Raw genomic sequence first — 26204 nt, 5'->3', positions numbered from 1 at the left:
TTAATACATGTAGCTAACAAATTGAGTGAAAATGCGAGAATTTAAGCGCAGTTGATGAAATTAAATGAATATTTCAAAAAATATTCAAAATCTTTTTAAAACCAAGTTTAATTCAGATCATTCTGAATAGGCATGAAATTTAAAAAAAAACCTGAAATTGTACTTGGTTCACTTCGACCCACTCATTTACGTTGTTAGTTTGCTGGTTACTAGAAATGTGCATTACACAGTGTTTCTGGCAAGAAGACTGAAGCGCAAGAGTATTATATGAAATTGGGCTCACATATTGTGGTCTGACTGTAAATAGTTTCAAACTTAAGCCTAGTATTATAGTAGCCCATGGCTTTTTGTTTGGCAATAGAGAAAAGATGCGAGATGGTGATGACATTGGGTTGAATTTTACATCATGAATTTGTTGCGCTTTCTCCTGGTTTAAAGGATTTGGGGACTTTTTTTAACACAAAACATAATGTCCACAGATTATTATTAAACTTACTGAGTGTGAAGATAATGACAGTAGAAAGCTCCCCTTAATATTATACTTGCTGAGGTGCTGTAGTTTAAAAAAAAAAAAAAATCACCAAAATAATTTGCGTCTCACTCTCAGTGAGATGAAAAGTATTTTGCATGTAAAACTGATGTTATGTTAAAATATCGTAACTGGTTAATGTGTTTTTGCATGCTAAAACTGAGATGAAAATAATTGTTGTGACATTGTTTTACTCTCGAAAACTACAGCACCTCAGCAAGTAATATTTTAAGGAAAGCTTTCTACTATCATTATCTTCTAACTGTTTCAGCTTAATGTAAATCTGTGGACATTGTGTAAAAAGTACCCAGACACTTTAATTTACTTAAATTTATTGATATATGAAAAATCAAAGAGAGCAATAATATGAAACAGAGTGATTTATTTATTAGTATAAATATTGATATGGGGTTATGTGATTTAAAGGAACACGTTGCCTAGGATCGGATGAGTTGGTCTTTAAAAAAGCGTTTGTAAACCATTTGTTATGAAATGCATATGGATAGAAAGATGTTTTAAAAGTATAATATATTGATCCACACAAAGTATGAGTCGAAATTACAGGGTTTTCCTTTTACGTCATGAACTAACACGGGCGGTCATTTTATGGAGTCAAAATTTTGACTCCACAAAATGGCCGAAGTGACGTAAAAGGATAACCGTGCAATTTCGAGGCATGTTTGTGTGGATCATTATATTCTACTTTTAAATTATCTATCTAACCATTTGTATTTCATAACAAACGGCTTCAAACGCTTTTCAAAGACCAACTCGTACGATCCAAGGCAAAGTGTTCCTTTAATACATGCAGTTGTAGAAAGTGTTCCCGGTCATGACACTTGTATCCACGAGCAAGACGCTTTACTATAACTACTTCTCATTACCAGGAGTACATAAGTACATGCAATTGCAGGCATGGTAGTGAGGGTGATATAGTGGTTGAAAAAGCCTTCGAAGGGCCATAGTGGTTGAAAAAGCCTTCGAAGGGCAAAGCCACTAACGTAAAGCGCATTGATACATACATTATTGTAAAATGCACTTATATATTAAGAACTAATAAATTATTATTATTTTTTCACTGGTAGTAAATCTTCTAACTGCATTTTCTCTTATAGTTTCAGTTTTGTAGGACAGTGAAATAGAATATTTATCTGGCTATTCAGTTCGAATTATGCTTTAAGACTTGATTGAAAGCTACACTGTATGCAATGGACCAGCATTTGTAATATAGGTTTTCTCGGTCAAAGTTGGCAAATGAGCAATCAATTTCATTTTCATGCTGTGTGAATTAAAGCTGTTTTGCCTCTACGGTTGTTACTGCGTTTCAAATTCAGAATTCGGCCATTCAATTTCATTTTGAGTCGAGTCAAATTCCTTTAGCACTCTGTTCAATTTAGCGTATCGTCATTCTTTTTCGTGACACATACGCCTCAAAATTTGAATGCTGCTTTGATGAATCATTAAATTTAATGATTATTTTGTTAAATCGAATGATGCAACATTACATTTGACTAGTCTTAAAACGAAATCGAATGACCCTTTTTAGTAGCATTCGATTTCGCGCGAGTAGAATAGCTTGGTGGTTAAAGATGTCAGATTTTTTGCCGATTTGACCCAAAAATTTTGATTTAAAATTCAATAGGTATATTGATGGGGGGTCGAGAAAGTTACAAGCTTTCATTTGAGCCATTGCTTGAAAAAGTCCGCCAATTATTAGTAGCAGTGAAATAAAGTGCTCAAAATTAGTTTTGTCGGGATCCCGACAATATATCACATGACCAATTCTTATGTGTTTTATAAGAAACGTTTTAAATTTTTGTCATGGTTCCTGACCATTAAAACTAAAAGTTATTTTTTTTCTGTTAGAGTGGGTGATACTCTTTGAAATACCATTCACTCGAAAAAAATCTATTTTTTAATGTTTAGGGCCAAAAATCTGACATAACATCTTTAAATTTGCTGCTCATTTTCCGAAACTGACCTAGCGAGAAAACCTATACTATTCTTGGCTAGGTTGTATTTGTCATTTCCCCAAGATCCTACACAAATTTGATTTTCAAGCAAGTGTATTCTTTCCTTCACTGGACCGTATTTCAATAGACCGTTTTGCATAGAACACCATCGATTACATCAAATGGAGACATGCACAAATGCATACTGTATGTGCTATTCACAATTTCTGGCTAACAGGTCTTCCTTTGTCCTCAGTGAGGGCGCTGTTTGCACATGTGAACTCATGTCCAAAGGGTCTACTGACATTGGTGCAGGTAAAATATATTTCTGCAATAGAATATGGAAGTCAAATACAATCTAACAAGACTTGCAACGTTGATGGGGATCATTGTTGATGGTTAAAGACTAGGTACAATGTAGTTCTCCTTAAACTAAAAAAGTGTTATATTTTATTAACTTGTGTTTAGTGCATCAGGGGTATGCATAGCTTTCCGGACTTGACTAAACCTAGGCCTGGGAAACTTAAGGATTGTTGACAGAGACCTCACCTGGGGTTAATGCCAGGCTAAGCCAGAGTAAAGCCCGGTTCATACTTCCTGCGAATTGAATGTTGTGACGTCACAAATTCGCAACAAATAATTTGCAGCAGTTCAAGTCTGCTCTACTCACTTGCGAATATCGCTGCGAAAGGAGGGTTGTGACGTCAAATTCGCTTCGCATTCGCAGGAAGTATGAACCGGGCTTAATGAAAAAATGATTATGTTCAAGCAATTCTAGATTTGTAATTTGCAAATCTTTATTTTATTAACAATCGATGTTCACTTCTTTACAGCCCATTCTTTTCATATTGAATCACCGATAGAATTTTCTTTTGCTATAATGGTGTGTGCTCATTTATACCTACAATGACGTAATGTACTTTGGTTTATATTTGTACCTGAATAAATTGCACAATAGATAAATATATTGAAACCTTAAATGACCAACTGGCCTTTTATTTTTTCATCCTATCACAGTTTGTATCACCAATGTAGGGATTGATGGGTGGTAACTAAATTTCCTTATCAATTCATTGTTCTTTTGAAATGTACATGATTGGAACTGTGTAAGCAATGGACGAGTCAGGGATGAGAAATTTCAGACTTTTATCTAAAGTCAGACTTTTTTATTAAAGACACTATTGGTAATTGTCAAAGACCAGTCTTCTCACTTGGTGTATCTCAATATAAGCATAAAATAACAAACCTGTGGAAATTTGAGCTCGATTGGTCGTCTGAGTTGCGAGATAATAATGAAAGAAAAAAACACCCTTGTCACACGAAGTTGTGCTTTCAGATGCTTGACCCTCAAGTTCTAAACTTGAGGTCCCGAAATCAAATTAGTGGAAAATTACTTCTTTCTCGAAAACTACATCACTTCAGAGGGAGCCGTTTCTTACATTGTTTTATACCATCAACCTCTCCCCATTACTCGTTACCAAGTGACGTTTTATGCCGATAATTATTTTGAGTAATTACCAATAGTGTCCACTGCCTTTAAAGCCATTATACACTTTCGGAACAGAAAAAATAAAATAAAAGTTCACAGATTTATCAAAAACCTTACATGGTTTACAGAAGGTAATGGTGAAAGAGACTCTTGTAATATTATTCCATGAAATGCTTTACTTTTTGAGAAAATATTAAAACAATTATCAATTCTTGATATCGAGAATTACGGATTTATTTAAACACATGTCATGACACGGCGAAACGTGCGGAAACAAGGGTGGGTTTTCCTGTTATTTTCTCCCGACTCTGATGACCAATTGAGCCTAAATTTTCACATGTTTGTTATTTTATATACAAGTTGTGATACACGAAGTATGGGTCTTTGGACAATACTGTTTTCCGAAAGTGTCCAATGGCTTTAAGTCAGACTTGTGAAAAAAAAAATCAGCATTTTTGTCTTCCTCATATAAAGAAATCCTGCTATGTGATCTACTTCACTAGTGCTGAGGACACTAGGGTTACCAAAAGGTTGAAATGCAGTCATTTCATAACACAGACTCTTCCATTAGCAATGACCCTCACCCCAGACAAGTTGCAGGAACACGCTGCCTTGGATCGGTCGAGTTGGTCTTTGAAAAGCGTTTGTAACAGTTTGTTATAAAATGCATTTGGGTAGAAGGATGTTGTAAAAGTAGAATACAATGATCCACACAAACATGCCTCGAAATTAAACGGTTTTCCTTTTGCCTCTTCGGCTAACACAGTCGGCCATTTATGGGAGTCCTGTCCTTTTAAAGATGTTTAAAAACATCTTTCCAACCATTTGCATTTTATAAAAACAGTTACAAACGGTTTTATAGACCAACCGGTCCATTCCAAGGCAAAGTTTTCCTTTAACTGGAAAGTTTGCTGCCAATTTGCCTATCAAAGTCGCATTATACAATAGTATGGCATTGTTTGAGTGGAAATATATGACAACCCAGGGTTTCTGAATCTTTCCCATGCTCAATTGCAGAGTTAAATTTCAGAATTTCTGGAATAATATTACTGTTGACAATATCATTGTCACAATGAAACAAAGAGTAAACCAAGTAAACCAAGCAGTGAATCATGGAGTATAAACAACAGTAAGGTCTTGAAACAAGACTAGAATGAGTGGGCTTTAACCCAAGTGACCTTTAACACGGTCAATACTCCATTCCAACTCATGACCAAGAGGGTGACACCGTGATAAAGGTCTATTGACTGTGAACATGTTAAAGGGACATGTTGCCTTGGATCGGGTGAGTTGGTCTAGAAAAAGGGTGAACTAACACTGCACACCATTTTGTGGAGTAAAGTTTTTGACTCCACAAAATGGCCAATTGTGTTAGTTGGCAAAGCAAAAGAAAAACCATGCATTTTTGAGGCATATTTGTGTGGATCGTTATATTTTACTTTTTAAACGTCTTTCTATTCCCATATGCATTTCATACCAAACGGTTTCGAACGCTTTTCGTGGACCCATTTGACCCATCCGAGGCAACGTGTCCCTTTAAGCATTTGAACATTGGGACCTGTTAAAGTGCAGGTGTTTGTGGTCTTCACTTGTTAAAGCATTATATGTGGGACCGGTCTACATGTAGTATCAGGAATGTTCACATCCCTGTGTTCAAACCAGGTTCATCAGGCATCTGTTTTCTGGTTGGCTGGGAGGGTTGGCTGTACTAGTAATTAAAGCCATTGGACCCTTTCGGTACAGAAAAAAAAAAAAAAAGTTCACAGATTTACAAATAACTTACAGGGTTTACAGAAGGTAGTGGTGAAATACTTCTCTTGAAATATTATTCCATGAAATGCTTTACTTTTTGAGAAAACAGTAAAACAATATCAATTCTTGTTAACGAGAATTACGGATTTATTTTAAACACATGTCATGACACGGCGAAACGCGCGGATAGAAGGGTGGGTTTTCCCGTTATTTTCTCCCGACTCCGATGACCGATTAAGCCCAAATTTTCACAGGTTTGTTATTTGATATAGAAGTTGTGATACACGAAGTGTGGGCCTTTGACAATACTGTTTACCGAAAGGGTCCAATGGCTTTAACCCAGGGTTGCCTGTACCAGTTGACCAAAAGTTGGGTGTGCGAGTAGTTAACCCAGGGTTAGCTGTCATAGCTAACACAGGGTTGGATGTAATACTAGCTTATACCCGACACTTGATTGTGTAACCGTACTTTGCTTGTTTCAGCATTTAAATGGTATTTTTCAATACAAATAAAAGGAAACAGACATGGTCAGATACATCTGTTGTCAATTATTCACATACACGCTTCTTGCAGGTATCCATTTTATCGATGGGATGGAATTTTGTTCTGGTCTTATTCATAAGTCAAATGTGATTCACAACTCTTGTCTGATGACTTGACCACATTGGGTGTGCAAGACCACTTGCCCTAGTCATGTCATAAAGTCCATCAATTGTTTCAAACGGTCAATTCAGAGGCAAGATGTAACACAACTTTATCTAGTGCAGTGATATCATCGGCTTTTGAAAAATAACAACCTGAATATCCTTGCCTTTATACATATGTATTTAAGTAACATGTACATAAATAAAAGATAAATATTTCCTATGTGCAGCTCCAAGAGCAGGTCGAGTGCGAACATTTAGTCGACTAATGACCAGCAATGTTCATGCGCAGTGACACACTCATTTGAACGCCTCCTTTGGAAGTCCTTCCACCTTTTCACTATAGTGTCACTGGTTCCCCTCTGCAGATACATGTTAGCATGGAACAGGCTATCGAAACCATGGCTTTGAGGCTGGTTCCAAATGGTTGAACCGTAGTAGTCAAGCAATGGTCGACCAGTCTGGGTTTGAGTCAAAAAAGTAAACCTTTAGTTCACCACAGTGTGAACTCGAAGTTGCTCTGGGTTGTTGAGGTTTGCTTTCTTGTTGTTGCTATGGTAACCTTTCTCAATCACTATCACTCTCCTCTTCAGCTTCCTCCAGCCATTTGATGAATGGTTTAACCTGCCATAAAAGTACAACATGTAGAATAAGACCAGTATTGTTTTAGTGCGCTTCAATAAGCCATTTGAGAGTTAGATTTAAATAATGTCTTGTACAATGACTCGCCAAGTTACAATGCACCCTTTACATTTGAATTCCTCAGACTTTAGAGACAGTTGCTAAGCCACGTGATACGCCTAAGGGGCAAGCTTTTGTATAGTTACGTAAGAGACGGTGAATTATATAAAAGCTTGCCCCTAATCATGTGGCATAACAACTGTCTCCGTAGTCTGAGGAATTGAAGGTGTCATGTTAAGTTTACCTGAGTTCTAATTTGTTGCCTGTTTGATGTGATGATTTCACTGTCTGTTGAACACACTGAGGAAATATTGTACCAGTGCAGTATCATGTCCTCTCCCAGAATGTCTGCTTCATAAAACAGCAGTAGGATTTTAGGAAGCACCATAGCAGTAGAATTGCTTGTCAGGCAGTACTCCTGTACATGTCAATGAACCAAATGTCAATGTTAGAAATACTTCTAGGAAATCATAACTTTTCACTTCATAATTTTACGCTTGGGACTTGTTACAATTTTCAGGAGGCAACCAACAGCACTGCAAACACATGGAACATTTCAGAAAAGAACAATATATTTTTTTTAAAGATGTTAAATTTGCATCGGGGATAAAGAATAATATTCATTTTGGTTTTTACCCATACACCGATGTGTGTTAGCACTGTATACTCAGATTTGTTTTCACAGAACTTGTGTAAGTACTGAGTATACAGTGCTAACACACATCGGTGTATGGGTAAAAACCAAAATGAATATTATTCTTTATCCCCGATGCAAATTTAACATCTTTAAATCGTTTGCGATACCCGCTGCCAAAACATAGGATTGGAACTGCCTCTAGCTACCGGGAAACCTCGGTAGTCTAGTTGGTAAGACACTGCTCTAGAATTGCAAGGGTCATGGGTTCGAATCCCACCCGAGTAACATGCCTGTGATATTTGTTCACAGGACTCAGGAAAGTACTGAGTATACAGTGCTGACACACATCGGTGTATGGGTAAAAACCAAAACTAACATAGTTCTTCACTTGGTCTTCCCAGTAAATTACTTCATTTTACGCTTCGGACTTGTTACAGTTTTCAAGAGGCAACCAACAGCACTGCAAACACATGGAACATTTCAGAAAAAAACAAAATATTTTTAGCTCCCCCAAAAATGTATGTGGAGTTTCAAATGTGAATGGGTTTCCTTCTTTTTGAAGATTGCCTGGAACTAACTAGTTTATTGTTTATAGGATTTGAGGCATTACATGGTGGGGACAGGATATCAGTCTAGTGTTTACCCACCTCCAAAGCACCAAGGCAATCCAGCTGGGACTCAGCACTCTTGATGTAATTCTCAAACAGTGGAAGCATTTTATTCAGCAGCTAGTGAAGGAAAAACAAAACTTGTCAGTCAGCAACTCAAAACTGAAAACATCTTCAGATGATACACAAGAAATACAAACATTTCCTCCTTAAGCCCCTTTCACAAAAGAGCAATTTAGCAAGGGTCCCTCGCTCAAATGTAGCATGGATGTAAAATTTCACAAAACTTACCCCATGTAAGGGCTAACTATTTTTTCTACTGTCCAAGTTCTCTTGCAAAATCTTGTCAATCATTGCTACATTTTACAACCATGCTAAAATTAAGCAAGGGACCCCAGTTAAAGGATTTGGGTACCTTTTCAAAATGTCCATAGATTTACATTAATCTTACAGGGTTTGAAGATAATGATAGTGGAAAGCTTCCATTCAAAATTTACTTACTGAGGTGCTGTAGTTTTTGAGAAATGAGTAAAACAATGTCATGAAAATACGTTTGTAAATGATTAAAATAATTTTCCTCTCATGAGACGAAAATTAGTTTCATGACATTGTTTTACTCATTTCCCCAAAACTGCAGCACCTCAGCACATAATATTTTCAGGGAAGCTTTCTACTATAACTATCTTCAAACTGTGTAAGTTAAGTGTAAATCTGTGAACATTGTGTTTTTTTGTCCTACAAAAGTTACATAGACCTTTTAAATTGATGTCAAGTGAATAGCACTTTAAAGAATTATGAAGTGTTTTTTCCAACAGTCATTTCAAGAATGACAACTGAAGCTTAGTTACTTTGTTTAGTTTATGTGAGCTGTGGGAGAAAATTTCACTTTGCCGCACACATTTATTAATTCAATAGAAAGAATTTGCCCAGGATTCTGACTGGCACCCCTGAACAAACATATTGACTAACGTGGGGAGCTCAGTTGGTTGAGCACCAGTACATGAATCCAGAGGTGGTTGGTTCAAGTCCTGCTCCAGTCAATGTTTCTAGAGTTGTTCAAACTCAAATTAATTACAAGTTTCCCTTGTCATGCTTGTGGTACAGGAATTTAAATGAAGCTAAGTTTAAAGGAACACGTTGCCTTTGATCGGTCAAGTTGGTCTTTGAAAAGCGTTTGTAACCGTTTGTTATAAAATGCATATGATTAAAAAGATGTTTTAAAAGTACAACATAATGATCCACACAAGTATCACTCGAAATTGCGTTGTTTTCCTTTGACCTCGTCGACAAACACAGTCGGCCATTTATAGTGTCAAAATTTTGACTCCCATAAATGGCCGACCGTGTTAGTTCGCAAAGTAAAAGGAAAACCACACAATTTCGAGGCAAATGTGTGTAGATCATTATATTTTACTTTTAAAACATCTTTCCAATCATATGCATGTCATAACAAACGGTTACAAACGCTTTTCAAAGACCAACTCGACCAATCCAAGGCAACGCGTTCCTTTAAAGGCACTGGACACTTTTGGTGATTGCCAAAGACAATAAAAGACCAGTATTCTCACTTGGTGTATCCCTTAACGGATGCATACAAAACAAATCTGTGAACATTTGGACTCAATTGTTTATCAAAGTTGCAAGAGATTAATGAAAGAGAAAAAAAAACACCCTTGCTGCACAAATTTGTGTACTTTCAAATGCCTTTTCATATTTCAGTGAGAAATTACGTCTTTCTCAAAAAATACGTTACTATAGAGGGAGCCCTTTCTCACAACGTTGTGTACTATCAATAGCTCCCCATTGCTGGTTACCAAGAAAGTTTTATGCTAAACATTCTTTTGAGTAACAACCAATAGTGTCTGGTGCCTTTAATAACTGGGATGTTTATGCATTTGCCTACCTTTTTGAGTGCTGGTAGTAACTGAGCGGCTGTTAGAGGTTCAACTGCTCTGAGGTGGGGCATCTCCATTATTGCTTTGACTACTAGTTGGTTAAGCTCCTTCATGGATACATTATAGGCATACTTTGAAGAGTTGACTTCCAGTATTAAGTTTTCTACCTTCACATTCTCGTCTACAGTGCGTTGTAAGCTGTCTACAACTTCATTGTAGAATACTGTGGGATAGAGAGATTGTGTGTAAAAGGCAAAGTATAAAGGTATACCTTTGATTTTTTGAACTTTCCGATTGTTTAAATCCTATAACCGGTAGAAATCTCATTAAACAAAATTTTGAGCAAATCTGTCAATGCAGGGAGAGTTATCCCAAATACACAATCTGAGAAACGTTACTGACACTAACGCTTCTTGGATTCAAGGTTTGGGGCATAAAAACTGAAATCTTTTTCCATAACCACATTATTTCAAGTGAAATGGATCTCAAAACCATTTATACATGTACAATCGAAAGCCGCTTTAGGCTTGTAACCAAAAATTGTTATTGCCATTAATTTCAAGAACGATTACCCATATATACCTTCCCTTTAAAACGCATCAGTTGACATATAAATATGTAAATGATGATATATTTAATGAATAGGGTAGGTGGCCTTAGCTTTCAATCCAAACCGGACCTTCTTCAGAGGCATAAAACAAGTACAAACAAATACATATCCATTTATAGAAAAAGAGAGGGGGAAAGGGATTAAGGAAAGGATCCAGAAGGAAGCGGGAAAATACCAGCCAATCAAATTTTCTATTTCAGAAAAATGATGATGTATTTATATATTCTTTTTATAGTTACACATCCAACAGCACAATTAGCGCCAATTACAGGAGTAGGAAAAAAGAAATATAAATAGATGTACATGTACACACATCGGTGTAAATGGGTCAAAAAAAAAGAGGAAAACTCCAATGGGGGAACACCCACGCAATCAGGTAGGGACTGAAAACACAGACCACATGCAAGGCTCTGCGTCTGAGGTGGGATTCAAACTAGTGTCCACAGGTGTGTGAAAGGCAGGGAAAGAAAGCACTGAGCCAACCTGATGTAACAAACATGTATGAGTTAACCTACATTTAGTATCGTCTGGTGGGGGTGAGATTGAGGTCAGTCTGTCATCATCTTCATCTTCAGAGTCTTCCAAGCTACTTGCTCCCTCTTCCTCAACGGAGATATTTAAACCTGGCCGAGATAGAAGGCAAATAACAACACGTTATCAAAAGTGATTATGGTACCTACATGTACTGTGAAATATCAATAGGATTTGAACTTCATCTAGCAATCAGGCACCCTTGGTGGTCTAGTCGTAAGACTACTGAACCAGAATGGCAAAGGTCAGGGGTTCAAATCCAACCTACGCATTCATCAGTGGCGTAATTAGACATTTTCATTTGCAGGGGGGTGGCAAGAAGGGGCAAAGACATCATTTATTTAGGGGGCTACCTAATGGCATGTCTTTGCCGAGCGGATAAGAGCACTGAACTCAAGCTCTTGTGTTTCTGGTCAACACAGTGTGGAATCGAGTCTCGGTCGTGACACGTGGGTCCTTAAGCAAGACACTTAATCAATGCTTCATCCTTTGGATATGATGTAAAGTCGTTGTTCCCATGTGTTGTGTAACACACGTAAAAGCTAGTGCACTTATCATAAAGAAACGGGGTTTGCCCCATTACTCCAGGTTTCACTGACTGCATAGCCACAGCATCTTGTAAACCATTAGATTGGGTCTTACACTTCAAACGTAGCCCAACATACCATGCAGAAAAATACAGAATGTGCATGGAGCGTCACTTAGTGGCGGATATGAGAACTTGTGTGAAAGGCAGAGAAAGAGGTAATTTCTCAATCAAATAATAAAAGTATTCAGGTCTGACCAATTGTTATTGTATGCATATGTTGGGATACACCATGTGAGAAGACTGGTCTATGACAATTACCAAAGGAGTGCAGTACCTCTAAGAAGCAAATAGGAGGTCACTGTAATAAGATATTTTTACCTAGTAGTTGTTGTCTGAGGACTTCTTCCTCCTCATCTTCATCTTGTGTTGCATTCCATACATAGCCTTCACCCCCTTCCCCAATAACCTCTGTATCCACTGGAACATCCCCTATCGGTTGCATGGTATGGTCCATGTCACTGTGGTCCTGGTCAAATACACTGTGGCCAGGGGGGTATCTTGTTAGGAGTGTGCCTGGAGGGAGGGTGACACTAGGCCCCACTTTGACCTGGAAAAAGTAATTGAAATATTTGAATTGTTTTCACTTTTGTCATTGAATGGTTTACATGTACATTCATAAAAAGTGAGATAGACACCAACTTGTTGAGAAATAACAGAGGCAGTTACAGAACTAGACGTTTCCATTTGCGAGTCGGGGGTGGGGGCAGGCAAGGGTAACAAAATTAGTAGGATTTGAAACTTTGCATGGTGGAAATACGATATGGAAAGGTTAGCGGTAACACCATGTAATGACTATCTCTATCTCTACAATCAGAGCATACTGATCGAAACGGCGAGTTGAGAACCACCCTAACTCATTGAGAGATAGTCATTACATGGTGTTACAGCAAACCTTTCCATATGGCAACCAAATCGTTTGCAAGCAAGAAGTGCAAGACACAGTGCAACTTGTGTATAGTTTTGTTTTTACCCATATACACCGATGTGTGTTTTATAGCACTGTATAATCAGTACTCACCCTAGTTCTGGGAAAAACAATCACAGGCATATTATTAGGGTATATGGGTAACAATTAGTTATTAATAACAATAATAATAATAAAGGAAACTTGTAATGCGCCATGTCAGTCACAGGTGACACTCCTGGTGCAGGAACCCTAACAAAGCTAACAACTGAAGGAACTAATTAAACAAAATAAACAGAAGGAGAAGCAGCTGGTGTGAAGAGGTGGGTCTTGAGTTGGTTCTTGGACGTGTTGAAGAACGTTTCCTTTTTGAGTTTGATGGGGAGTGAGTTCCATAGGGAAGGACCAGACCGAGAGAAAGAGCGGTTTCCCAAGGAGTGATGAGAGAGGGGTACTCAGAAAAGGTTTGTGTCTTTATTACTGTGAACTTTATTATTTGAACTGCCTCTAGCTACCGGACATTCTCAGTGGTTTAGTTGGTAAGACACTGCTCTAGAATTGCAGTGCTCTAGAATTGCAAAGGTCATGGGTAAAATGCATGTTTGTTTTTTTCACAGAGCTCAAGAAAGTACTGAGTATACCGTTCTAACATACATCAGTATAAGCCTTATTATTAAGGGTATGGAAACCACATTGGTGTTTATGGGTAAAACCACAAATAATGTTCTTTAATTAAACTTGTATGTATTGAGCTGTCTTTGAAAACCTACCCCGAATGAGATAATACATCCAGAGTTTACAATGACGCTATCTTTGATGTGAACCCTGTCGCATAGAACAGCCATGTTAAGCTTGCAGTCAGATTCTATCGTTACGTTGTCCCATACGTATGTATTCTCAAGTTTGACATTCTCACCTAGTGGAAATGCAAAGTGGTTCTGTTAGAAAAATCATTGATTTATACAAAGGATTTGAAAGGGGAATTTATTTAGCTTATAAAGACCAAGACCATGGCCAAATTTCAAAAGGCTGATGACTGGTAAGCAAGGTTTTGCGTCTTTTCTAGCAGAAATTTCATATTAACACACAGAGTGTGTTTTATAAACATCAATGGATATTGCATTGTGCATCAAATCTGTTTTTAAGAACCACCGGCATGTCAGCTTGCGTTGTTTGTGGTGACATATGGGTGAGCGGCAGTCAGCTATGAAATGAATATTATGTTACAGGTTGCATCATACCCTAAAGGCTTTATGGATCATTGCTCCATTTCATAGTGCTGCCTAGTGGCAGACTGTTTGCTTACGGCGCAAATTTCCATTTCATAGCGCTGCTCAGCGTATCACACAAAGCAATGCTTACCTTCCAATGCTTCCAGCTGTTTGAAAATGAATGGCGTAACAATGCACATCCAGGTGGATGAGCAAGCTGGCAATTAATTTTCTTGCTAACCTGTGAAATATGCTTACGCTTATACTAAAGCAAAATTTTCTGCTAAAGCAAGCACAAAAATTTGCTTACCGTTAAGCAGTGAAATAAAATTAGCCCCTGATCCTCAGACGAAAAATCAAATCATGAAAAAAATCAAAAATAAAAAGAAGTACAAAATAATACTATCACGAGAAATTAAATAATATATTTCAGAGGCACATTGATTTACATAGTTTAAGTAGAATCAATTTGTTCCATTAAATGGCTTAGAAATACACTGAAGCCAAAGATGACCAAAGAAAACACCATGTTATCCAGAATCAAAATCCCTTAAAAGCTCTTGATACATAAAACCTACCTTGGGAAATATTACCAAATTTGTATACTCACCTATTTGACAGTTTTTACCAATAACTGAATGTGTGATAAAGGTGTTAGTGCCGATAGTAGTTCCCTGACCCACAACGACGTCTTCCTGTAGAATACTACCCCTGAAAGCAGATTCAGCATAGAATGGCAGCATGTTAACACTTTTTACTGCCAAAGTAGTACAAGTACAGCAACTCAGCATGTTATATTTCGAGGGAAGATTTCTACTATCATTACTATGCACATGTGTAAGTTTAATGTAAATCTGTGGACATTTTGAAAAAGTACTCAAACCTTTTAAGTGGGCGTGAAGAGTGGATCGGCCATGGCCCCAAGTAAAACTAAATTACAAGCGAGCAAGGCATGCACGGGGAGATGGATACCCCCCCCCCCCCCGAGAACAAGGTTCCCTGTACACACTCCTCTTCCTTTCTTCCTTCTTATCTTACCTAACACATATTACTTTAATATCACTCTAATGACCAATCACCAGAATCAAATTTTGAATCATTATTTTGAACAAAGACAAGTTTACTAGGGTGGGACTTGAACCAGTGACAATAGGTTTTAACTCGCCTATTTCGGCAATATTTTTGTTAGGGCTAAATATGTCAGTTTGTAGATAAATCAGGTTGCAGGTGTAAAGACTGGTTCATACTTCCTGCTACTGCGAATGTGATATGAATTTTGACGTCACAAATTCACAATGAATAATCCGCAGCAGTAGAACTGTGCTCAACTTTTGCGAATATTTGCAGCAAAAAGAGTTGTGACGTCAAATTCGCTTCACATTTGATTCGCAGGAAGTATGAACCAGGCCTTAGTCTTGCTCTTGTTTTTGTTCGTTCAACCCCAAATAAAATAGAACAACAATTAACATGAATGCAAATAAGTTCACTAACCTTTCTAATGTGACATTACTGGCTAAATATACATTGTGCCTGCCAAGCTTGTAACCTTCTCCTTCAGCCGTTAAGTTGTCTGGCACCATTGGGTGAGACCACCTCCTAATCACATCCTTGCTACAAGGAAAGACATGCATCTCATTAATTAAAATGTTTAATTAAGTTCAAGACATGAAATGTTCACAGGGAAAGTATAGGCCCTACCTTTGGTTTTCCAAATTGTAGATTATAAAATAAATCTGATTTCATTGCAAAAATGTGGTAGCATTTTTGAGAGGGTCCCCATACCAGATGGTTTTGTCTGTGCAATAAAAATAATCCCTCATTGGAATACTCAATCTGAGAAATGTTCACATGTTAGTTTTATTGTATACATCTACATTTATATAGGATTAAAACAATTAAACGGTTCCAAAAACCATGACTTAGATGACTTAGCTCTCACACATGTCACAACGTCAGTCTAGTGTACTAAACTGCTTGGCTGCGACTTTATTAATAATAATAATAATAATAATAATAATAATAATAATAATAATAATAATAATAATAGTGGTTTCTTATATAGCGCGCATATCCGACACTCAGTAACGCTCAAGGCGCTTTAACATTCAGTATTTTCCTGCATGGTATGTGGAGTACATGTATGTTTGAATTATGAGGTTTACTCCTTTACATAAGTAGCACCATACAATGCTTTTAAAAAGTGCTGTGGCACAATATGCTGTTGATCAAACCAGGAACAAACCTCTTCTTTTTTCAATAAGTGCACTGGGTTCTTTTACATGCATTACACAACACATGGGACCAACGGCTTTATGTCCCATCCAAAGGACGAAGCAATGGTTAAAGTGTCATGCATAATAACACAAGTGTCACGACTGGGACTCTAACCCACACTCTGCTGATCAGAAACACCAGAGTTTAAATTCCGTCCTCTTAACCGCTCTGCCTGGACACTTCCTTACTCTTTGGAAATGAATTAAACACATACCTTATAGAATCATACATTGGTAGATTCGTAACTCTAGCTGCGTATTCCTCTTCTATGACATGAACATAAAGCTTGTTGCCTTCAATCTATATTGATGAATATAAAGTTATAAATAAATGGTGAACTCAGTAAGGGTGCCAACATCAATTTCATAAACAAACCGTCCATTTTAGGTCTGACAGCATGGTGTGTGCACGGAGAACTGATTTGTATTGTATTGGCCCCATTTTGCAGTATTTATGACTATGCAAGGGCATGTGTAAACTGAATTAGCGTAATGCAAATCAAGTAAAATTAATTTTGTTTTTCCTTGTTTGATATTATTTTATTTGGCAATTATTACAAGAAAAGAATATTCAGGCCCAATAGTTGTACATTTTGGTCCAATGACCAGTTTGAGTTCCTGGGATTTTACCGAAAGTTCACGCCCTGATACCCTGCCTTTAACACACCCTTTCTTGTGTGAAATCCCTTAACCCTCAGAATCCCCCAATCTTGAGACGTTTACCTCTTCATTAAGAAGTACCCCACGGATGAAATCTGACATAGTCTGGTAGTCAAAGTTGTCGACAAACAGCTCAGTGACCCGAGGTGAGCATATACTGATGTGGCTGTGCATCAGGTCATAGCGTAGACTCATCTGACAATTCTCCTCAAATAAACTCTGCAAGGAAACCCAAAGTAATCTACATATTAACTCAATCTTCTGAATACAATCTGAGCATTAACATCAAAACAATGAGTTGGTAAACTAAAAACACATGTTAGACCTTAACTGTCAGAGCCCCCTTTTTTTTCTAGCATTTTGAACCTTAAATGCCTAGCTTTTGGAGGTTGTTCTTAAAGGGAAGGTACACGCTTGGTAATTACTCCAAACAAATATTAACTCAAAAACTTACTTGGTAACAAGCATTGGAGAGCTGTTGATTGTAGTATAAAACATTGTGGGAAACGACTCCCTCTGAAGTAACGTAATTTTTGAGAAAGAGGTTATTTCCCACTAAAATAATAAAAGACATCTAGCTAGAAGTATTTTATTCCTATCTGAAAGCACACAAATTCGTCCAACAAGGGTGTTTTTTCTTGCATAATTTTCTCGCAACTCCGATGACCAGTTGAACCCAAATTTTCGCAGGTTTGTTATTTTATGCATACAATGGGATACACCTAGTGATAATACTGGTCTTTGATAATAACCACACGTGTCTAGTGCCTTTAAACCATTTGAGATAGCTCACCAAGGGAAACCTAGCTTTTGTCTTGCCGTGCATTTTCTGGTAGTTGAGTATTCTTTGTGTGCTGTCTGTGGCAATCACAATCTCATCTTCTAAACTCCTTGTTCTGTGACCAGGGAATGCCTTCTTGAAGACTAAAGTCATCGCGGAGGATTTATCAGCCCTAAATCGCTCTCTGTAAAACAAAGGAAAATTAGTCTTTTACATATTTTCTACATAGATAGTCTTAAAGCGAAGTCGATCAGCCGGTAGGGGACACCAGCACAACTCGGCTTTGGAGCTTCGTCTGCTGGCCGCCCCCGACGATTGGCTAACCAGGTAGCCAGGGAAGGGTCTCCTACATTAAGCGCACCATTGCCTGTTTCTGCATTTGGTGATTTTTGTAAAGCAGTGTCAAAATTAATGGCCAAAAGAACTTATGTTTAGTCTATGGTAAAGTTTGAAGTTTTATCACGCAAATAAAATCTCACTATAGCACCCAGAAAACACAAGGAAAACTCTCCTTGTCTCCATAAAAACTGTGTGAACTGGGAAAGCTAAGTCTGCGCTACAATATGTACAGTAATACAACACATAACATGCTAATGTAATATGTGATCCGGACCAGATTTAAAGGTAGGATCGTACTCCAAAAATGTATGACCATAAAGACTGAAAGCGTTTCTCAGATTTCTGAGGGTTCATGACCTGTTTGCGAATGGTGCGGCCATGGATGGTTGGTAACTACTGTCACCTTGCTAAATAAGATGAATTTGACCTTCATGTGAAAGTACTGTTGACAGTTTGTTGCTGTTTTCTCAGCAAGTAGCGCTGAACTCAACCGAAACTTTCACATGTGACTTTTATGGTATCTTTCTTTATAATTTTGCCTGTAAATCTGCATTACGTTGACAACAACCAATCTTTAAAATGCATGACCCCATTTTTTTTAATGCTGGCACCATGCAAATCTAGTTAAATTTTGAACCTTGTGGGAAAAATCTAGTAGCGTTTCAACCCTTGTGGGAAAATCTAGTTAAATTTTGACCCTTGTGGGAAAATCTAGTTAAATTTCGACCCTTGTGGGGAAACTCTTGGTCCTAGGACTACTCACTTATGCTGATCAATTAGCTCTTTTAGCGGCATGTTAGACACGAGATCACCACTCACTAGAACAAAGTGAGACCTGATCCTAGATTTACGTTCAATCTCTCGTAGAGCATCCCCGATGGAGCCGCAGCCTTCCGATACTATGGTCGTGACCGTACAGTGAGAGCTCTCATGGTTCCACTTGGAAGCCCTGTATGGAGGAGGGGTGGACAAAAATTAGTTTAAGAATCACAAATGCCACATCAAAAACCTTCTCCTGGTTGGCGCCTCTTGTCTGATAATAGCACTGCACATTTAGTCAGACAAGTAACCCCACTTGTAAAAACTTTGAAAAACACTCAGAACAAGGAAACAGAGAGGCATCATAGTTACATCATGTTTTAGAACAGAATAGACCGTGAACTTCTGAGACTAAAGTTGTCATAAAATTTTTTGAATACGGGAAAATTTGCATGGTAGACTCTTCTCATTTACATTGCATTTGGTAGCACATATTATTCGTGCAGCTAGTACTTAGTAACGTAGTTCAGGCATTAAGCCTGGGCGAATAGTGAGACTACTAGTGTTGTAGTCGCAACTATTGATTGCTCAGCCGAGTTGTGACTTACTGTTTTTCAACTACTCGCTTAATCGTGCCGCCACAAAAATGTATTTTAAAAGTATAACATTATGAAAAATCACACAAATTACTGACAACCAAAAATCATATAGTGCCCCGTAGCGGCAACAGTGCACAAATCGGATCATAACCTTTTGCACAGGTGCTCCTTAATTTGTTTTAGCAGCGGCGCGGCGGCGCTGTACTGCTCAAAAACATTGGGAACAAGGATGATCCTAACTGTTGATTCCCCGTGGGCGAATAGGTCTTTTTGATCGCCGTTGCGGATGGGAGTAATAGTGAATGTCATGTGAAGTACGTTCCACCAATCAAATGACAAGGATCTGTATGTCAGTTATATAATCGCAGCTACATGACCCTGTGTTGTGAACCAATTGTGTCGCTCAAGACTATTCATGACAACATAATTTACTTAGAAACACAATCAGACATCTTTACATACTAGCTATTAGGCCTAATACAGAAAATTATACTTTGATATTTCACAATGGAGACAAACTTACCGGATGTGTTGTTTGAGTTGATCTGCATGAGCACAGCAAAAGACAAACACTTCCTGCATCCCTGCACTTGCAAGGAACTCCAAAGTGTAATCTATCAGTGGACAGTTTACCAGCGGTAACAAGGCCTGAAATAATGAAATATTGAATAACACTAATACATGTAGCAATAAACACGTGGAAAGTTTTTTTTTTTTGTACGACCATAGCTGTGTGGTGATTATGCAATAAACCAGCCAGGCGTGACGGCATGAGTGGCCAGGTCCGTTATTGTATAGATTACAGGGACCTCAATAATGTAACCATCAAGGATGCGTTTCCGCTTCCAAATATTGAAGAATGCCTAGATGTGTTAGAAGGGAAGGCATTTTTCAATACACTAGATATGAGTAGCGGGTATTATCAAATTGAAATGCCCGAAAAAGATATGCACAAAACTGCCTTTATCACCAGGTACGGGTTATGCATTGCCCCGGTTAATTTCCAGCTGGCTATAACACTAATTGTATACTAAGGGGTCTCACTTGGGAACGTGTTGTGGCATATTATTTGTCGACATTGTAATTCTAGGAAAGAGTTTTCAGGACTCAATGGAACTGGTAGAACTAGTTTATGAAATGAAAAGTAATAGTGTGGAGAAAGACCAGCCTCATGAATAATGTGCAAAAAATCTGATGAAGAGAATGCTTAGAGTTCATGCCCTGGCTAGAAAGAACATCGGGGCTGCACAAACTTAAGAAGAATTAGGATTTAAAACATATACATGTAACTACCATGACTACTGTGCATTTGAGGAGGGTGACATTGTGCACAAGCTAAACAAAGCCTCTAAGTTTAGATGTTACCTAGCAAGTCCCGCAAACTACAGCCCATACACTGCCATATGGCTGGGGCCACTGTTGGTTAAACTAACCTCTCTTCCCGGTACTTTTTAAGATTCCCGGTAGAAAGAAAAAGCAGGTCGCAGTACATCATGTACATCACCATCTGCTCAAGAAGTGTGAAGACCATGAGATCCCAATTTGGCTGAGGCGAATGCCTAATAAACTGCTTGGAACCGACAGGTCAGAGGAAGGTTGGCACTGTTGAGTGATGAGACATCAAAAATCGGTAAGAAGTACGAAGGTTTTCACCTAGCAGATGAGAAGGGAACGATGTACACCATGTACTGTAGGACTTTGCAATATTGCTTCGAAGTCTGGCCAGGACGTCCTGAATACTTTCCAACAAATTTTACGAGACATAGATGACCAAGCTCAAACCAGTGAAAGGAACACCGCGAAGAAAATACTAACCAAGATTACAAGTACCATGTCCGATAGGGCAGCAACACAAATAAAATTCAACACATTGCTGGTACAGCGCATTGGGACTCTGTGTGTAATGCGCTTTATAAGAACGGTTTATTATTATTATTATTATTAAAATATAATGTAAGAAGACAGTGTTGCCTGAGGTGCTGGATAGTTATGAGGCATTGACCATTGACAAATGATGAGCGGAAATCATTAGGGCAGCTGTGTAACTTCTTTTGTGGCCTGCATGCCTTGGTCCATATGGCAGATACTGTTTCAGCATGCCTGGTGGAGGCAGATAAGATACTGTAGTGTTTGAAGACAATCCACCCATTCTGGATCCAAGTTTCCTGAAAAAGTCAGAGCCAGGAACCACAAGATTGGTGAGAACTACATGTAAGGCCATTGCAGAAGAGGGGAGATGAAATAAGTGGTTGCCATGGGTCCTTCTTGGAATTCGTCCGGCCGACTTTGAGAGAGAAAGGTTTTCGCCACTTACCACTTGAGCGCTTTCGGGGGAACCGATTCAACATATAGGCCTACCGTATCATTTCTGAATGCAACCAGTGGATTGTTACAATAAAGTACAGATGATTCTAAAAATCATTCTACCATCGCATCGCTGGCTAGACTGCTACAACAAATTTTTGCAGATCATCTTCAAGGAGGAAAGTGGGCAGATGCTCCTGCAGGTGAGAGAGAATACCTGACTGGACTCCCTAAACACAATAAGTATTCGGAGAGTGTTTTTACAAATCTGGACAGAATTGTCAGGGGAAAACCAAGCATCACAACATTTACACCAGAAGCGTGTATCATGTTTGCGCAAAATAAGACCATGAAATAGCTAGCTGCTAAGACTCCATCAGAAAAAGCTACAATATTCAATTCTGCCCGGATGTCTATCAAAGATGTGAAGAAACGCTACCAGGAATGCCAACAAGAAATTCAAGTGACAATGCGTTCTGCTGTTCATGCCAAGTTGGCTCATGCTGAACATGCTGAAGAACTTGAATGCAAGAGAGTACGCAAGAATGACGACCATACACTGAACATAATGTACTGGGGCCTGTGGCAATCTTCAAACCAAGTTGACGATTACTTGGCATCATTGTCCAAGAAAGGTGAAAAGCTGGAGGCTGTTCTTAAAGGAGCGCCTTGTCTTGGATCGGACGAGTTGGTCTATACAAAGCATCTGTAACCGTTTGTTATAAAATGCATTATGGTTAGAAAGAGGTTTTAAAAGTAGAATACAATGATCCACACAAATATGCCTCGAAAATGTGTGGTTTTCCTTTTACCTCGTCGACAAACACGGTCGGCCATTATGGGAGTCAAATTTTTGCAGCCAAATGCATCTTCGAGGAATACAGCAAAAACGAAAATCTTTCGATAAAGCTAAAACAACTGGCTCAGTCTCTGACTGGATCCATTTTAAGGCTCTGAGAAGATCGTCAGATAGATCCATTAGGAAAGCCCGGCGTAATTACATCCATAACATTGGAGAAAACCTCACTTCTAATAACCCAAAACCCTTCTGGAGATACATCAAATCAATTAGACAGCCAGCCATGGGAATCAATACTCTCTCTACCCCAACTGGATTAGTTACAGAACCTAAACAGAAAGCCACAGTGCTGAATCAGCAATTCAACTCTGGCTTCACCAAGGAGGATCTCAGCAACATCCCAAACCACGATTTATCTGCAGCCCCTCCTGTTGAGAAAATTCAAATTAATGTAGAAGGCGTTGAGAAATTACTGAAAAAATCTTAACAGTCAGAAAGCCTCCGGCCCGGATGGTATTCAAGCAAGAGTACTGAAGGAATACTCAAACAGTATAGCACCAATTCTCCAAAAACTTTACCAGAAATCCTTGGATGATGGAACACTCCCTACCGACTGGAGAGGAGCAAACGTCCCCGAATTCAAAAAGGGTGACCGTTCAAACCCGGCAAATTACCGGTACGGCCCATATCACTAACATCTATTTGTTGTAAAACTCTTGAGCATATTATTCACTCTCATATAATGTTGCATCTTGAAGTCATCATATCCTATCAGATGAGCAACATGGTTTTCGTAAAGAAAGATCATGTGAAACCCAACTTGTTAATGTTATAGATGATATCACAAGATGCCTAGACTCCAAAAGTCAGAAGGATCTCATAATAATGGACTTCTCCTAAGCTTTCAACAAAGTACCCCACCAGCGACTCCTAATAAGAAAACTTCAGCAAGTGGGTATCCAAGGTTCCCTACTGAAATGGATTGAATGCTTCCTCACCACTCGCACACAACAAGTTGTGTTATATCCGGAGTACCACAAGGTACAGTCACGGGTCCTCTCTTATTCATTTTATACGTAAATGATCTTCCTAAGTCTTTAACTTCCCGGGTTAGAATGCTCGCAGATGACTGCGTCGTCTACCGAGAGATGACTTCACTAACTGAGAGTACAGAGCTACAGAAAGACATACACTGGGCATCTAAATGGCAAATGGAATTTAATGTCTCCAAATGCTACTGTATGCATAAAAAGACACCACTCACAACCAGCTACTCTCTCAACGGGCATGACTTGGACAACGTTATTAACTTAAATATCCCATACCAATTTAGGGGTACATAAACAGTAGTCTGACTTGGGCAAAGCACATCTGCAAGGTAGCTACAAAGGGAAACCAAATTTTAGGCCTCACACGTAGAAATCTCCACAGTTGTTCCCCACGAGTAAAGGAAGCAGCGTACAAGACCTTAGTCCTCCCACGCCTGGAGTATTGTGCTTGTATCTGGGATCCATTTCACAAAAACATAATCCAACTTGAGGCAGTCCAACGCAGAGCTGCAAGATTCGTTTCAAACAGATACACTAAGACCAATAGTGTCTCTGCAATCATCTCAACTCTGGGCTGGAAACGTCTCGAGGAGCGCAGAATGGCTGCACGCCTATCCTTACTTTACAACCATACACCATAGAGCTGCAATAAATTCTGACCATCTAAATCAAAACCCAAACAAAATGACTGGAGTACAAACTAATTCAACAAAATCAATATCTTTCATCAGAGTACCTGCAAGCAAGGATTGCTACAAACACTCGTTCCTGCCGAAAACTACAGCAGAATGGAACCTCCTCCCAGTGCCCAGCTGCTGTGAGAGAAGCTCCCTCACCTGATTGATAGTGATACATTCAAAAAAAGCCTACACAACTTAAACCTGTTAAATATCAAAAGTAGAGCGCATTATAATAATTAGAGTCCCCAGCACCACACACCTGCAACCTATACATCCCTACATTGGGAGATTGATTGCAGTATAGATCCGGTACCAGATCCACAACATCTGGATTGATGGTGGAATAACTTGGATTGAATAAGTTTGTTGAGCAAAATATTTTGTTAGTTAATTAAACAATAAAATCAGCAAAAGATCATTTGTTAGATTAAAACCAAGTGATCATCCTCACCCGTGGCCTCTCCAACGTGATTGGTGCAAACTTCACATTAAAACTATCAGCTAAGACCACAGCTTGCAGAACATCTTCTTGCTGCAAAACGTTGTCTCCTTTTCCTTTACTTTTCTTCGTATTCGCCGCCATGATGTGCGTGGTGATGCAAGTTCATGAGTTCGCGACGACTGCTGCATGTGTGTGTTGACTTTGATTGCGAATGACGGTCGTTTACGGTAAGTAATCCAAACTCGACACACACGCGTCCAACTGAGATACGCGTGTGTATCGAGTTTGGATTACTTACCGTAAACGACCGTCATTCGCAATCAAAGTCCAACTCTGCACGTTATGCCACTGTTCTGGCACTAAGGTCAAATACCGTCTATGATAGTCAGAGTGTAGCACTATGGCTCAATGCGCCCAGTGGCCTATTTTGGGAAAGTTACCTTTGGTTATTATAATCAGTTGGTTATTTCAAAAAGAACGCCCGAAGTCTGTGTTCACATCCTTTACAAACAAAATCGTACTAATTTGTTCAGATGTTATACCGATATAAAATTTTGTTTTCAAGTTTGAAACAACAGGTCTATTTATAGGACCTTTCAGACATTAGAAAACACTCAAACGGTTTGGCTTCTGGGATAGCTATGTCACAGCTATTATGCTAAATGAAATCCAGCTTCCTCACGTCAAGACAGCTGCTTCAACCAGAGACTTGTCACATTGCACAAAATCATCCACAACCATAAACAACTTGATCTGGAAGAACATCTCAACCTAAATAGACCCCACAGCTGTCGAAACTAGAAATCACAGCCCGCTCACGCTTAGAATTCCATCCTCCAAGAACCAACACCTATCATAAGTTGGAATTCACTTCCCTACACAACTAGCATCACTAGATAGCCCCACTAAGTTTTGGCATACACTCATAGATGAGCATAAATGTAACTAGGAAGTCCACCCTCCTGACCTGACCTTGAGTGTTGTTCCTAGTAAGGAGCCGTTCAACTATTCCATCAAGATCAAGATTATTTTCAAAATGCCAAGTACTAGACAGACTAGACAGTGTTTCAAATATAACAATGGGTCTGCTGATCAAAGGAATCAATAAGGGGGGGGGGGGGGGGACTCACTATGGTAAATATATCCGCTTTCCTTAGGTGATCACATTAACTGAAGACACACTAGCAATCTAGAAAGACTTTTTATATAGTTTTGTTTGTTATTTTTGTTTTATTTAATCTCAAATAATTTTCTTACTCTCTCCCTCTGCCTTTTTGCCTGCAGGTGACTTCAATTCTCCAGAATCCACTTCTCCTATGCCATTTCGCACCAAACTGTTATATCGGCCCAATTTCATGAAGCTGTTAAGCAGCAAACACTGCTTAGCAAATTTCATTGCTAAATACACAAACAAAATTAGTAAGAAACAAAAAAATTCACAGACAAAAGGTCCAAGCTCTGACTTAGCTCATCTTTAATAGTTTTTA

The 26204-nt window shown here is 38.6% G+C and overlaps 1 protein-coding gene across 1 annotated transcript; it reads right to left on the bottom strand.

Annotated features, from left to right (window-relative positions):
- Nucleotides 1-5995: 5995 nt before the first annotated feature.
- LOC117296149 (translation initiation factor eIF-2B subunit epsilon-like) lies at nucleotides 5996-24929 on the bottom strand. The gene is made up of 15 exons (XM_033779029.1): nucleotides 24727-24929; nucleotides 19967-20091; nucleotides 18849-19034; nucleotides 17759-17930; nucleotides 17029-17184; nucleotides 16521-16606; nucleotides 15524-15643; nucleotides 14643-14743; nucleotides 13592-13737; nucleotides 12236-12464; nucleotides 11313-11420; nucleotides 10196-10410; nucleotides 8332-8412; nucleotides 7292-7465; nucleotides 5996-6990 (listed from the first exon to the last, which is right to left on the bottom strand). Exons 1-15 carry the CDS (start codon nucleotides 24856-24858, stop codon nucleotides 6934-6936), a joined length of 2088 nt encoding a protein of 695 aa, XP_033634920.1. The 5' UTR covers nucleotides 24859-24929; the 3' UTR covers nucleotides 5996-6933.
- Between the last annotated feature and the right edge of the window lie 1275 nt (nucleotides 24930-26204).

Source organism: Asterias rubens, chromosome 10 (genome assembly GCF_902459465.1).
Source record: "Asterias rubens chromosome 10, eAstRub1.3, whole genome shotgun sequence".
Taxonomy (NCBI): domain Eukaryota; kingdom Metazoa; phylum Echinodermata; class Asteroidea; order Forcipulatida; family Asteriidae; genus Asterias; species Asterias rubens.
This window is presented reverse-complemented; position numbering and strand designations above follow the sequence as displayed.

Coding starts and splice junctions, on each gene's coding strand:
- LOC117296149 (XM_033779029.1), bottom strand. CDS start 24,858: ATGGCGGCGAATACGAAGAAAAGTAAAGGAAAAGGAGACAACGTTTTG. Junction 17,931..18,848: donor GAGCTAATTGATCAGCATAA/GTGAGTAGTCCT, acceptor TTTGTTTTACAG/AGAGCGATTTAGGGCTGATA. Junction 14,744..15,523: donor AGTAATGTCACATTAGAAAG/GTTAGTGAACTT, acceptor ATCTGCTTTCAG/GGGTAGTATTCTACAGGAAG.